General features: G+C 43.3%; 1 protein-coding gene across 1 annotated transcript in view; it reads right to left on the reverse strand.

Moving 5' to 3' along the window:
• Positions 1-530: 530 nt before the first annotated feature.
• SCIN (scinderin) overlaps positions 531-13,758 on the reverse strand; it is a 96,465-nt gene continuing 83,237 nt past the window's right edge. The window contains exons 11-16 of the mRNA XM_073333825.1: positions 9,564-9,734; positions 8,497-8,674; positions 7,876-7,997; positions 5,714-5,791; positions 4,118-4,178; positions 531-3,045 (exon numbers count right to left, since the gene is read on the reverse strand). Coding sequence (XP_073189926.1) covers positions 2,912-3,045; positions 4,118-4,178; positions 5,714-5,791; positions 7,876-7,997; positions 8,497-8,674; positions 9,564-9,734 — 744 coding nt within the window. The 3' untranslated portion in view covers positions 531-2,911. The remainder of the gene's footprint in view (positions 3,046-4,117; positions 4,179-5,713; positions 5,792-7,875; positions 7,998-8,496; positions 8,675-9,563; positions 9,735-13,758) is intronic.

Genomic DNA, 13,758 nt, shown 5'->3' on the forward strand with positions numbered 1-13,758 from the left:
TTGTAAGCTTTTCTTTTTAATATTCCTTCTGTTTAGCCTACTTGCAGTCTCTTAGAAAAGTGCAGAGGACATCCTTTTTAAAAAACATGCTGTTTCCTTTTCCATGAAATGATCTTTACACACATTACCCATCGTGTGTCCTGCCAAGAGGGCTGCAAAAAGGAAATTGATAATTGGCTGACTAATTTGATCACAATGTTATTAACTTTCCTTAAAGATGAAATAATATGCTGATAAGCATGCACTTCTTGGCTGCTAGTCAAAGCATGTTTTGTATAACTTCGTAATGTCGCTGGATGAGCTGATAATGATGGGTCAACTCTCTGTGGGTGTAAATTGACGCAGCTCTAATTTACACCAGCAGAGGATTAATTACTAGCTAATTAAATTGTCCCCCTAAGAAGGAAGTGAGTGTTTGCCATTCTTTTAAATATCAATGGGCACACAAAATAAACAAGAATGTTTCAGGAGAAAAAAAAATCAGCTTTCCACAAACTGTTATAGTGTTGTGTTTTGTCTTTTTTTTTTTACATGAAATGACACATCCAAATACAGCTAAATTGCATTAATATAGATTTAAACAAACACTTTAAGCTAACAAACTCCCAGAATTAACCCTCTTCACCCTCCCAACCCTTGAAAAATAGAATTAGATTCTTATATTTTAATATGGTGCAGTATTCCCTGGTTCTTACGCTATCAGTGACCCAGCCATGCAACTTTGTTCAATAATATTGACAAATGAAGTTGAGACTGCTTTCACTCCTTTGGCTTTACTGAGCTTCCAATTCACCATTAACCATGTAGAAAAAATATAAAAAGCCATTTTTAAAATTCCATTTTCAAACTCATTTAAAAGTACAATTAAAAAAACACAATTGGAATTCCTTATTTAAAAATTCACATTGACACGGAGTCCATTTGATTTACCGATGTACACATTGGCATTAAAATGAATGCAACGGGATAAATGTTCAAAGCATTGCTACAGGTTTGAAGCTGAATGGTCCCTGCTAACTTTACAGGGAGTTGTATGGTTAAACCACAAACACACACACTGTTTGAACATGTTTTTTTCTAAATTCACAAGAATAAAAATCATCTGCATTCTTCACACCAGAATGACTATGTGATTCTTTCAATTTTTGAGAGAGACCCCAGGCCAGATTCTACAGTGCTTACTCAGAGCTCCATCTTTCCAGGATACTCCGTGCTGCTGAAAGAAAAGTGGTTCCCCAAAGCATTGGCACAGCACATTCGAAGTCTGCTCAGCACCCGTGTGAAGAGTTTCAGTCTCCTGCACATTGAGGAAAAACACAATCTGTTTGGCCATATGAGCAAATCTCTACACTTGCACAGAACTGAGCACTGATGAGTAGGGGAAAAAACGAGACTGGTGCAGCCTGAGATAACTTGTGGCTGGGATATGCAGTGTGTGCTTACAGTCTGGTGAATGAAATGATGTGTGTTCATCCACTTTTAAAGGTGTCAGTGACTCCTGCTGCCTGTCAGGAGCAATAGCTCACTTAAGTGTGTTTAAGGGCAGCAGTTAGAGCAGGGGTCTCAAACTCAATTTACCTTAGGGCCGGTGCCAGTCCTCAGATCCTCCCAGAGGGCCAATAATGTCACTGCAGATGGTGTTCACGCCACCTCCCAGCCTGTTTCCCACCCTTTTCCCTCGCCTCCCTTGGCCTCATGCCGCCCCAGCTGACTCTGCCCGGTGACTAATGATGCTGCCTCCATGGCTGACTCTGCCCGGCCACTAGTGATGGTATCTCTGTCCCTCTCCCCCAGCCAATGGGAACTGCGGGGGGCAGTGCCTGCAGTGGACAGAGCTGGCAGCGTGGCTGCATGGGTCTGTCTTCCGTGGCTCCGCCGGGAACAGGAGGGATAGGGAACCGCTTGCAGGGAGCCAAACTGCCCGAGGCGAACGACATGTTGCCGAGTGCAACCCCTGGGAGGGTCCCAGCAGGATGGAGCAATGTTGCGGGGAGGGACATGTGAATCTCTCCTGCCCGCTCCCCTCCAGCCTCCCCCTTCAGCCAGCAGCCATGAGGGCCGGATGAAGTAACTTCTTTAAAAGTTTCCGCAGGCCACAGTGGGGAGGTTCTCGGGCCGCAGATGGCCCGTGGGCTGGGACTTTGAGACCCCCAAATTAGAGGAATCTGAGAACAGGGATAACATGCGACCATGTCTGAGGGCTCTATAGAAACAGTGTCTGTCACAGCCAACTGTGTTAGGCCTCATGATGATATATGTTCACATCACATTCATTCAAGCCTATAGTGTCTTCTCCATTCAGATTATATCCATTTCCTGGACCACGTGTAACAAAGTATCATTTTCACATTGGCTCTCTCAGAATCCTCATCCGCACCCTGCAGGACAGAGCTCCCATTCCTAATTCAGACTGCAATGGACGTTTCGTATTAGTAAGGACTGCAGGATTTTGACACTTTAGGTAAATTAGGGCTCAATCCTGCTGCTGGGATTCTTTCCCCTCAACTTCAATGGGTCCTGGGTGGGCCAAATTGTGCTCTCACTTATGCTGGGGTAAAAAGCAGAATTTGGCCCACTGATGAATGTTAGCTTGTAAATTGTATATTAATGTGCTACTGATGTACAGGTTGTGTTTGAAAAAAGGCATTTTAGAACCAAACCAATGGTATCACTCTACATAGATTTGTAAAAAACCCAACCCGCCACCAAGAAGTTATGTTACTACTTTATCATCTCATTTAACCTTTCCAAAGCTTAGACATGCTAGTTTACGCAGAGGAATATAAGAACGCTGGGGAATGGGTGACAACAGCTGCATCAATATTGTTTTACAAGCTAATGCTTAAGAATGCTAGATAATAGTTGTGCTCTGATTGCTGTTCTCTTTGTAGTGGAGGCCTTCACCGACAGATCAGTTTTTCCATTTGTTGGAATCCCAGCCCAGGAACCAGCCTGTGAATGTAGGGGGCTCGTATCCTTGCTTCACAATAACAAGTGGAGTCCCCTTATCTCTTCCAGAAGGATCTGTCTCAATGTAGCGTTTGGCTAAAGAGATAACAGTAAAACATGGAAAATATTAGTCCATTCACCAGGAGAAAAATAATTAAAATCCTCAGCAAAATAAATGAGGATATTATTACACTGATTCAGCTTAACTACATCAAATGATCAAATAGCTATTGCTTTCTCTTAGCTGCCAGTCAAATTTTCAGAATTGTCATCTCAGATGTCAGTTTAAAATAACAAGATACAGGCACAGTGGTCTTTGCCCTGGTCATTTGGGTCCTACCATATAATAGCTCTTTAGCTCTGGAACGGCTGAAGGCCTCAGGTACTGCTACTGGAATGTAGATGCTTCACTCATGGTTTTTCCAAGGAAGAGCCTTATGGTTGAATCCAATGGTTTGTCTAAGTGATGCTAGTAAATGTCTGAAAACAAGCTAGGTAACTATGTCTGAGGTGAGGGTGTGCCAGTATTTTCAATATAAATCTTGGTATGATAGCTCAGATGCGTTAATTCACATCACTGCTGGCACATGTTTTACAATAGAGGGACATTTAAAAAAAATTGGATTTCAGACTACTGTGCTCAAGTAGTTTAGGCACACAACAGATTTGCACCCATGTAAATTCTGAGAGCAGAATTTAGCCCATATGACAGAATTAGAGAAGGGCAACAATGAGCAGACTTGGAAGCTTTATCTATTTCTCTGGCTATAAATAGTTTAGGGTCAAATTCTATAGTCACTCCACATACAAAACTTCCAGGGCAGGTTCTGTACATGGAGCAGCTACAGACACGGGTCCTTTATACTTTTTAACGATATTTTGTGCCTATTAACACCATGTTGATGAATTTCATTCTTTATGGAAAGTTACATTTAAGAAGAATAGAGTTGAGTTTTTGGTGACTGTTGCATTGTTTAAAATGGTACATAAAGAGGGAATAACCTAATCATGGAATCTTCAGAGGTAATTGCTACTCAAGCTCACTAACTCTTTTAAACACCATGCTTAGTATAATTAGAGTGCTGACCATTTCACATCTCCTCTTTCATTCATTTTTAATCACCACTGAATCCATTTCATTCAGCATTTTGTCAAACACATTTCTTACCAGATTTCACAGATTCATTTCGCTCAATTTCATTAGCATCTTTACCAATCCAGACAAATACCTGTAAATAGAAGATTTAAAAGTTTAGTTGTCATATTGTTATGGGGATTGGCTCAGATTCTGATCTTATTTACACCATTGAAATCTAGAATAATTGCATTGTCTCCATTCGGAGAAAAAGCAGGCATCAATGCAGTGACTCCAGAGTTACACTAGTGTAAAGGAGATCAGAATCTTGCCCATCATACATAAAGACACAAGTTTTCTACAGACACGGTTCTATGCTTCAAAATACCTCCACATCCTGGACTTTTGCAAGTCCAATGCTAAATTCCAGGGACATTTGTTAGACCTTCTCTTTTCACAGCTTTGTCCTAGTGGTTGGCACCGCACACGTTTCCAGGTTAAGCTAAAAATGTTGGGCCTGATTTTCCTCGGCTTTGTGCCTTGTGCAGTCATGCAGGATGGGTGAAAACCACAATCAAACAGAATTCTGGGTAGCACTGTACCCTTACTTTGCACAGATGGAAGGAACAGGGGAATCAGGCTCATTATTTATAACCCATGCTGAAATCCGCTCCCCCCCCCCAGCTTGTATAGATCACAAACCAGGGCAGTGTGTTCTGCATGTGTTACTAGTAATAAGTGAGCTGTTGCTCACGAAAGCTTGTGCTCAAATAAATTTGTTAGTCTCTAAGGTGCCACAAGTACTCCTTTTCTTTTTGTGGATACAGACTAACATGGCTGCTACTCTGAAACCAGACTTTTTCAGCGTGTGATAAAAAAAATATGAGAAACATCTTTAGTGTTTATGTTTGTTGGGCCAAATCCAGCCCTGGTTCTGCAAAGCAGGCGATTCCTCACTCCCTATATACTGTGAAAAAGCCATAACAACCCTTTGTAGAGCAGTGTGGATGGGGGTTAGGGTGGAGGGGCATGATGGATCTAAAAGCCAAACCCATTTGCTTTGGATGGATGCTGCCCTTCAGCTGTAGTAATAGCTGCTGAGCAACTGTGCTGGTCTCCCACAAGCTGGGGGAAAGGAGCAAGCTTCTGTTTTCTCCAATCCCTGTGAAGTTCCCCTGAAGAAGACCAGTTTGCAAAGGTGCTCAGCAGAAGCCTATGATTTGGCCCATTCTCTACTCATGTGCTTTTTCTGCCACATACTGCTATGGTCTTCTGGAGGCTTCTGAAGTTTTGGAAAAGTTTTTGTACACAAATTGTGAAGACATTAAACAGAATTGTCCAAAACATTGTTGGGCTGACTTGCAGTGTACTGTGGTCGCTTATAATCAAGCGGCTTCCATTAGCATTAAGGGGAAATGCAACTATAATCTTGCATGATGGTTTGAAAATGTAGTGGATATTCATACTTGCATGTCAAATAGCTCTATTTTCTTCCTCAGTTATAATTTCAAGAAAGCGAAATTCCTTCTAGCCTCACAACATGGTACTTTTGGTATGTAATTATCTTCACCCCTCTCCTCTTTATGATAATTCTCTTACTGTCTTCTCGCTGGTTGTCCATCCATAAATTGTTGCTAGCAGTAAATCCTTTTTGTCACCACATAAAGCATTGTTAAGTACATAGCTTACCTGCTCCCAAGTATCTAACAACATGACATCATCTTCAGCTAAATCATCCTGAGTGAATTCTCCTGGGACCTCCTCAATCTAAAATGGATAATAAAATTGGTATTGTAGTTCCATTCAAGATTTTCCATCATGCTTGAGTTTGGACAAAGATGAGACTTTTAAAAGGGATTACTCTAAAAACAGTCATGCATTTGCTTTTTTTCTTTTCTTCTGCAGAAGCAGGTTCAAAACCTATTTTGATCTATGAGTGAAATGCAGTAGACTGGTGGGAGCAAATCAGACATCTGGCCACATCATAAACCCATCTTTCAATTTGGCACAATTGTCTGTGCTCAGGAGAGGCACAGATTTCAAATAGTAGCAGTGAGTTGTGTAAATTGGGACTGAGATGCACTGGCGGACGGGGGCAAGGAAATCCGCTTACTGCCTACCTACACTAAATGCCTGGACAGAGCCAAACTTTCAGCTCGTATGTTCATGGGCATTAACATTTACTACAACACCAATTAAGAGAAGGAAGGTGATAGTTCTGATGTGCAGTCCATGGACTCAGTCCTGAAATGGCAAAACTCCCACTGACTTAAAAAAAATGGGATCTTTGGTTTGACTAAGGAATTCAGGGTTGGGACTCAAGAGAATCAGAGGCTAACTTCTTCAGATGTGTTAAAAGCAAGTAGGAAAACAGTTCCATTCTGGTTTGTATCAAGTAGGATAGGTAATAGTTCAGCTAGTGGTCAGGCTGCCTTTGTTTGATGTGATTGCAAGGCTTGTCTGTGCTTGGCCCTGGGGCAATGCTGAGGTGAGGAGAGGGCAGAAGGTGCAAAGAACCTTCTCTCCCTCCCCTCTTTTGTGAGCATGTGCAGGAGCTGGGAATGATCAGCTCCTTGTGCTGTCCTGAGTGCAAAGACATGGGAAGGTGAGCACTAAAGTGAGGCCAGGTCCTATGGAATTTAATAGATGGTGATAACTTTGGATATAGGGGTTTTTTTAAAAACCATCTTGTAGATCTTTATAGCAAATTCTATTCCTCTGTGGATTTCCATGGGAGGGTTTGAAAAGGCTGCAGGAAAGATATACTTCTCCATTACATTTTATAAGATCTTAGTCCTTTTCTAAGAACCTTACTGGTTCCATCTCTTTTAAATTGGATGGGAGCTTTCCGCAATGGGCATGAGTAGGGAGAAGCTCCACTCCCTTCAGGCTCGTCAGCAGCGTTCGCCCAAGAGAGAGTGCCTCCTTTCCAAGTGTGGGGCAGTGCCCGTGCTCTCAGAGCTCCCTGCGTCCATGCGCCTCAGTCACATACACCAGCTCTGGAAGTGCCTGCTGGGGAAGCTTGCCTCCTCACCTCCCTCAATACTCAGCACCTTAAAGGCACAATTACAGAAAAACATCCGGCTGCTTCCGGCACTATGGGTTAATGAGGGTTCAAGGAACCTTCCCTTTCCCCACCACTACTAGCACACACTTGATGGACCCAGGGACGATATAGACCTAACATTTTCTTGAACAACTGGCTGTGGGCTCAGCTGGCATATCTGGCAATTCTCCAGGGCTCCATGAAAACATGGCTAGGAAGGTTTAGTCAAGGCCTTACCCATCAGTGCACCTTCTAGTTGCAGGTAGCAGACATTAGTAGGAGTATAGGCTACTTCCTTCAGAAGCAGGGCTCTCCCCAGAACTTCCTAAGGCATTCATGTCTGCATCTGCCCTATGTCTTCAGAGCACCGCTCATCCCCTCTAGCTTTCCAGATGCCACCACCATCAACACCTCTACAGAGAGCAGTAGTGTAGGCCATGATTTTGAATTCTTAAATAAACCTACTAATGTGCAAGTCTAATTTTGACACATTCATCTTTTCCATCAAACGTTTTTTTCTCCCACCGCATTGATCTGCATATAACAAAATGAAAATTAAATAGTCTTGAACTTTTATTTCCCTCCAGCAGTCACCGGTTTGTAACCCTACAGGACTAGCCCAGACACTCTACACCATTTTTATCTTGTGCTGCTTAATAAGTATTGGAATAGTAGACTAACAATTCACAAAGGTACCATGCTGGGTCAATGGAGGCCTCAGGTGGTGTTTCATTTAGTGTCTATTGCTGCCCAATATGTCAAAGTACAGAACTAACAGAGGGGAAAGTATCCATCATATACTTACAATAAACCTGCCAGTCTTATTGGAACAGCCATAGAGACGAGGAGGGTGGTCTTCAGACTCAGTTAGCAGCTGTGCTGAAGTCTGGTATTTCTTCTTACCTCCAAGGGCTGTCCAGAATTCCTCTGGAATATACATGATATAATCTACTTGGCATTGAGTTTTATGTTTTCTTCTTTAACTGGATGGATATTGTTTCAAAAATCCCCAAACAATATTCCCTTTGCCCAGCCCATAATGTGTATGTTTTTCTTTAATAGTTCTGTTCTTCCCAATGTTTATAAAAGCCAATGCAGATATTCATGTGATTACATGTAATCACACCTTGCTCTCTCTCTCTATTTGTTTTAGTCATTCAGTATGTGTAAAGGGCTAAATTCTGTTGCATCCACTGCAACTCAGTTGACTTCTATAGATAGCACCACTTGTAAATCAGCTCAGATCCTGGACAAATATCCTTATTGCAAAATACAGCCAGATTTTCAAAGAAAGGGGAGTGTATCCGGTTTGTCCACAAAAGTGTGTATTTTCAAAAAACCCATTTGTATGCACATTTGGGACCCAATTCTGTCTGGTATTGTGCACCCTCCATCCCACTGAGCAGCCAGATCGCCCAGAACTAACCTGGTTCCTGGCCTTCTGCAATCCTAGCGGTTTGACATTTCAGAATCCTGGCTACATATTGAGCTCCTTTTTCCTCTTCTCTGCTTGCTCCTTTTCCGACCCAGGTGTAGCTGGAGTTTGTTGGCAGTTTCAAAACAAAAACATCATTGGAGTTCAATGAAGTTGCATCAACATCAACCTAGAGCAAGAATGAGATTGTTTCATTCTTCTGATTTTTAAATAACTCACACATTCACCTGTCTGCACACTGATGTAAAGCTGTAATACTGGTGTAAATCCAAAGGAACTGCACTTTCTGCTGTGGTGTTTCTCTAGATTTACACTGCACTAGCTTGGGGCACATCTACACTGGAGCTGCAGGTGTAACTTCCATCCCAGGCAGACATAAGAACACTAGTTTTTATCCAGCTAATGCACTAAAAATAGCAGTGTAGCCACTGTGGCAAAGGCTAGCCACCCAAGTATGATCTTATCCAAGACCCTACTTTTGTACTTGGACAGCTAGCCTGACCTGCTGCAGCTGCTCTTTTTAGTGCACTTGTTTAATCAAAATTGGCACGCATATGCTACTCAAACTGAAAATTACACCTCCAGCTCCAGCGTAGACGTACTGGTAACATCTCACTTGAAACTGATAATTGGCCTGAGAGAAGAATTTTAACTAGCTGCCCAGGCTTAGGAAGACAAGGTGGATTTGGTAATATCTTTTATTGGACCAACTTCTACTGGTGAGAGAGATGAGTTTTCCAGTTTACATAGAGCTCTTCTTTAGGTCTGTGTCCTGGTTAGCAAGAAACTTTCCATATGCTCAGCTTATTCTTTAATTATCCACTATGGGGTTTCTTGCAACTTCCTCTGAAGAATCTAGTACTGGCCACTGTCAGAGACGTCATACTGGATTAGACCTGGAATGGCTTCTGATCCAATCCAGAATGTGAGCTCCTCTGTTCCTACTCATACTATAACCATCAAACAGAAGTGATTTTAACTCACGCTTGCCACTCTGGTGCTCATTCCAGCTGTACTATGTTACAGGGGGAATATTTTACTGAACAGGTGATTTTTACCTCCACAATCCTGGTGATGGAAGCCAGGTTCCTGCGAATTTGAAAGAGACGCGTGGAAGGAGGGGGTTTCTGACCTCCTTTCTTGGATGTTCCATCCTTGTAGACAATGAGTGGTTTGTCTTTGAACAAACTCAGCAAATGTGTAGGTTCTTTTCCTTGGGAGACCCGGATCTGTACAAATAAAGGAAAAGAAATTAAAGGATTTTACATTAGTTTTGGCATGACTGAAGACCAAGGTGATGATAGCTAACAGGGTAAGTAGGTTCGGAAGAATTACTAATGGCAAGCTGTCTCCGCTGAGCTGAGCGCCCATTATTTCAGAGGCACTGTAGTTGCAGCATTCATAAGCCGTTTTGTCACTCATACTAACACATACACACAGACTAATATTTCTTACAGAACATTGAGATTGGGACTTGTCCATTTAGTTTCTAAGGGATTAAAACTCTGATGGTTGCCATTTACTTTAATAAGAAAACTGTTCCTTTTTGAAAAAAACATTGCCTCTGTACAGAGGTTTTATGTAGGCATTTAATTCTCCTGGAAGACTCTAGTTCTGAAGGTTAGGGGATTTGTATTTAAACGAAGTAGCAAAAACGGGTTTTTCATCATAACCATTATTTCTAGGTCTGTATGAGGATGAAAAAGGGAGCATAAATCCACCAGGCGATAGATAACTAGGCTGACAATATAAACTGCTAGTGTATATGGGAAAAGATGGTATTTAAAACTGAACTGGCAAATGCCTCTAATTTTCAGGGCATCTTAATATAAAAATAACATACATTTATTATTGTACAGCAGAATTCTCTATTTCTTCACTCTGGAGGAAACAAAAAGATGACAACTAAAGGCTACATTCTGCCCAGAGACTTTTTTCTGTTTTCCTTCCCTCTTGCAGTATACAAGAGCAGCATACTTTAAGCATGATTTGAAGTATACCACATATATATCAAGTACTGTATGCATCAGAGGAATGAATGATGGAGGATAAATGAGAAGAAAGGTGAAAAGTAAAGGGATGGAACAGGGAATTGGCTAAAATCTTTCTTTAAAAAGGAGCACTACAGAAGAGAAGAGGGAGATGAGAGGAGAGAAAACAGCAAAGACCACCACTTGATACAGCTGGCATGGGAAAGAAAACTCATTACTTCAGATGCCAGAAACACCTACTTCTACGTGGTGTCCTGAATGTGCAAAGCAACCAGTTTAGCCAGCAGAGGGAGCTTATATGCCCATGAGCAAGTCTGACACATTTCCTCAGAGACTGCAACATACATAGAAACAGAGCTCGCTAACCTCTGTTTTTTGGCCCGAGCCTTCTGCTTTGAACCCTGGTACATCAGCCTACCAGCTGGGTCCTCTGCCTTTTGGGCCAGATGTCAGATTCCCTCTCTTCCCCCTGAAAATGGCTTTCCCTCATCCAAGAAAAGGAATAGAGGGCCAGAAAAGGGAATGTTCAACTGAGAGAGGGAAAGAGCCTCAATACCAGCCCAGCACAACCCTGATCACTGCCTCCGGCAGCAGCAAAGAAGCAAACTGCTCAGCACTGCCTGCTGGAGGAAAAGCAGATGAGGAAGAGCTGGCTGCCACCGAGGAGCCTGACACTTGCACTCTAGGAGGAGCAGAGCCTGTGAAGTGTTGGTGAGCAGCTTCTGTGAGATGGTTGCATGCTGATGCACTGTGTGGCTGAGAACTGTCTGCTGGATAGGGTGCGTGGCTGCAAGCCAGCGCAAAGGAGCAAGGGGACACCTTATTACCCTGTGTGGGCTACCCACAGCACCCGAGCTTGAGCAGGGGAGGAGCAGAGCCTCTGCCAGTGGGGAGAGGACAGGCAAGGATGGGGAATGGGAAGAGCCTTGGCATATCAGTGAGCGCATCAGAGCAGGTGCAGAGGTGGGAGTAATCAGTGCCAACAAAAGAGCTAGGAGCACGGGGAAGCAAGAAGCAGATTGTGACAGTATTCCTATCCTCCAACTGGGGCAGTGAACCCCTTACTCTGTCTGGATTGTAGGACTGCAGTCCAACCTAAGGTTGGCAGGCCAGGCATCTGGGTTTCAATTGGAATGCCCAGTCGAAAAGGGACCCTGGTAGCTCCGGTTGGCACTGCCGACTGGGCCGTTAAAAGTCCAGTCGGCCGCGTAGCAGGGGCCCAGGGCTAAGGCAGGCTCCCTGCCTGCTCTGGTTCCACATGGCTCCCGGAAGCGGCCTCCAGGTCCTTGTGGCCCCTATGTGGATGGGTGGCCAGGGAGGCTCCGCATGCTGCCCCCGCCCCGAGTGCCGGCTCCCTAGTCCAACCCAAAGCAATCATTTTAACAAACTGGAGAAACATTTTGATCACCCCAGAGATAAAGGGCTCCTTTTCAGGCCAGCCTCAGCCTGGCCTTCCATTTGCTCCCACAGTGTTGCAGGTGGCAGCAATGGTGGGCACTATCCCATTTCGATGTCTCACTGCCAGACGGGCAGGCGCAGTCAGAGAGTGAGACAACTGAATGAAATCAATTGCACGCGCCATTTGTGCAAAATCATGGCAATTATACGCAGGTGCCGAAAGAGAGGCCACACTTTAAAAATCTGCTCCAAAGATGATGAAGTGAGCTGTAGCTCACGAAAGCTCATGCTCAAATAAATTGGTTAGTCTCTAAGGTGCCACAAGTACTCCTTTTCTTTTTGCGAATACAGACTAACCTGGCTGCTACTCTGAAACCTGTTAGGAAATATGTGGCTGTAACGAAAGTTTCAGTCTCTCTCTTTGGTGTAATTTGGGTTGTAGTGCCATCTAGTGTCTAAAAAGATGGTTACACTGGAAAATGCTACAAATTATGCTAAATACCATTTTACATAATAAGATTTAGCATATATATGCTGAAAGTAATTAGCTTTTAAATATTACAGTCATTGCAATTAGATGGAACTCTTTTAGCTTAATGAAAGAAAGTTCAGTTAACTATAAAATAATTATTTAACATTTATTTAGGAAGGTTTCAACTAAGTAATTACACCAAGAGATTTTAACCTTCACTTAGTATGATGTCAATAATCAATTGCTATTGATTTAACATTTAAAACTATCCCCTGCAATCTAATTAGTTATAAACTTGATAAAAATGACAGACCTTCACACTTATACTTTAGGGATGGGAGTCAAACATTTTACTGTTCTCATCCCCTGCCTCGTAACCCCCCCTTCTTTCCCTAGCCCTCCTCCTTCTCCTCCTCCATCCCCTCTTTCAAAGGAGAGCCCTCCCACCTCCTGAGCTGCATATCACCCATATGGAAGTGAAGGCTTGTCCCAGTGGGCAGCAGGTCTAACGCTCCCATCTGCTACACCTTCCCTGTTAGCCACTTCTTCAGCACAGAACTGTTTCTGGGCTCTGTGGCAGGAAGTTGGCCCCCCAGCTACCTCTGCGGTAGGGAGTGGGACCAGTGGGTGATGGAAGGCAGGACGGAATGAGAGAAGGCCAGAGGAGCAGGAGGTATTTTTAGCAGGGGAACAGTGGGTCACATCAGAACTGGTCTTGCCCCAGCCACACCTCTTAGCAACCTTTGTCCTCTCCTGCACACCACATTCCTTCAGGTAAGGACTTGTATCTGAGATCTCATCCTGCATTTCTGCAGAAGGGAGCACTACCATAGGGCCAGATTGTGCACAAGGGAGGAAAGACATGAGTTACCTCCTGTGCAAGTGACAAGAACAAATCAGACCCTGAAGGAGAATGCTTCATGGTGCTCTGCCTGTGGTGGTAAATCTTTATCCCATCAATGCAAAACAGTACCTCAATGGCACAATTTGGCCCCTAGCATGTCATCAGGTCTGACAAAGAGCAGCTCCATAGGGTTAGCCATTCTCAGTAACTTCAAAAATGGCATGAAGGTGGCTGGGGGAAACACTCATATGCCCTTATTAAACAGCAAGGGTCAAAGTGGGCAAGGAAACCTCCAGTAGAATGGCAGGTGCCTGATGAAAAGGTTTAAAATGGCCGAAAGAGATGGACTGGCATGGGCAGGAAGGAGGAATTCTGTGACTTTATGCTGGAAAATTCTGTTGCAAAGTGATTTGTGCCATTGACAAAGCAGGTGTGAAAAACTAAAGGGCATAGAAAACAAGCCCTTTCATTAAGGACTGTGGAGAGTCTGAACTCTTTTTTACTTGTGATCTGATCACCAGTTTCCAGAGGGAAAAAATCCAATATAT

This window comes from Lepidochelys kempii, chromosome 2 (assembly GCF_965140265.1).
Source record: "Lepidochelys kempii isolate rLepKem1 chromosome 2, rLepKem1.hap2, whole genome shotgun sequence".
Taxonomy (NCBI): Eukaryota; Metazoa; Chordata; order Testudines; family Cheloniidae; genus Lepidochelys; species Lepidochelys kempii.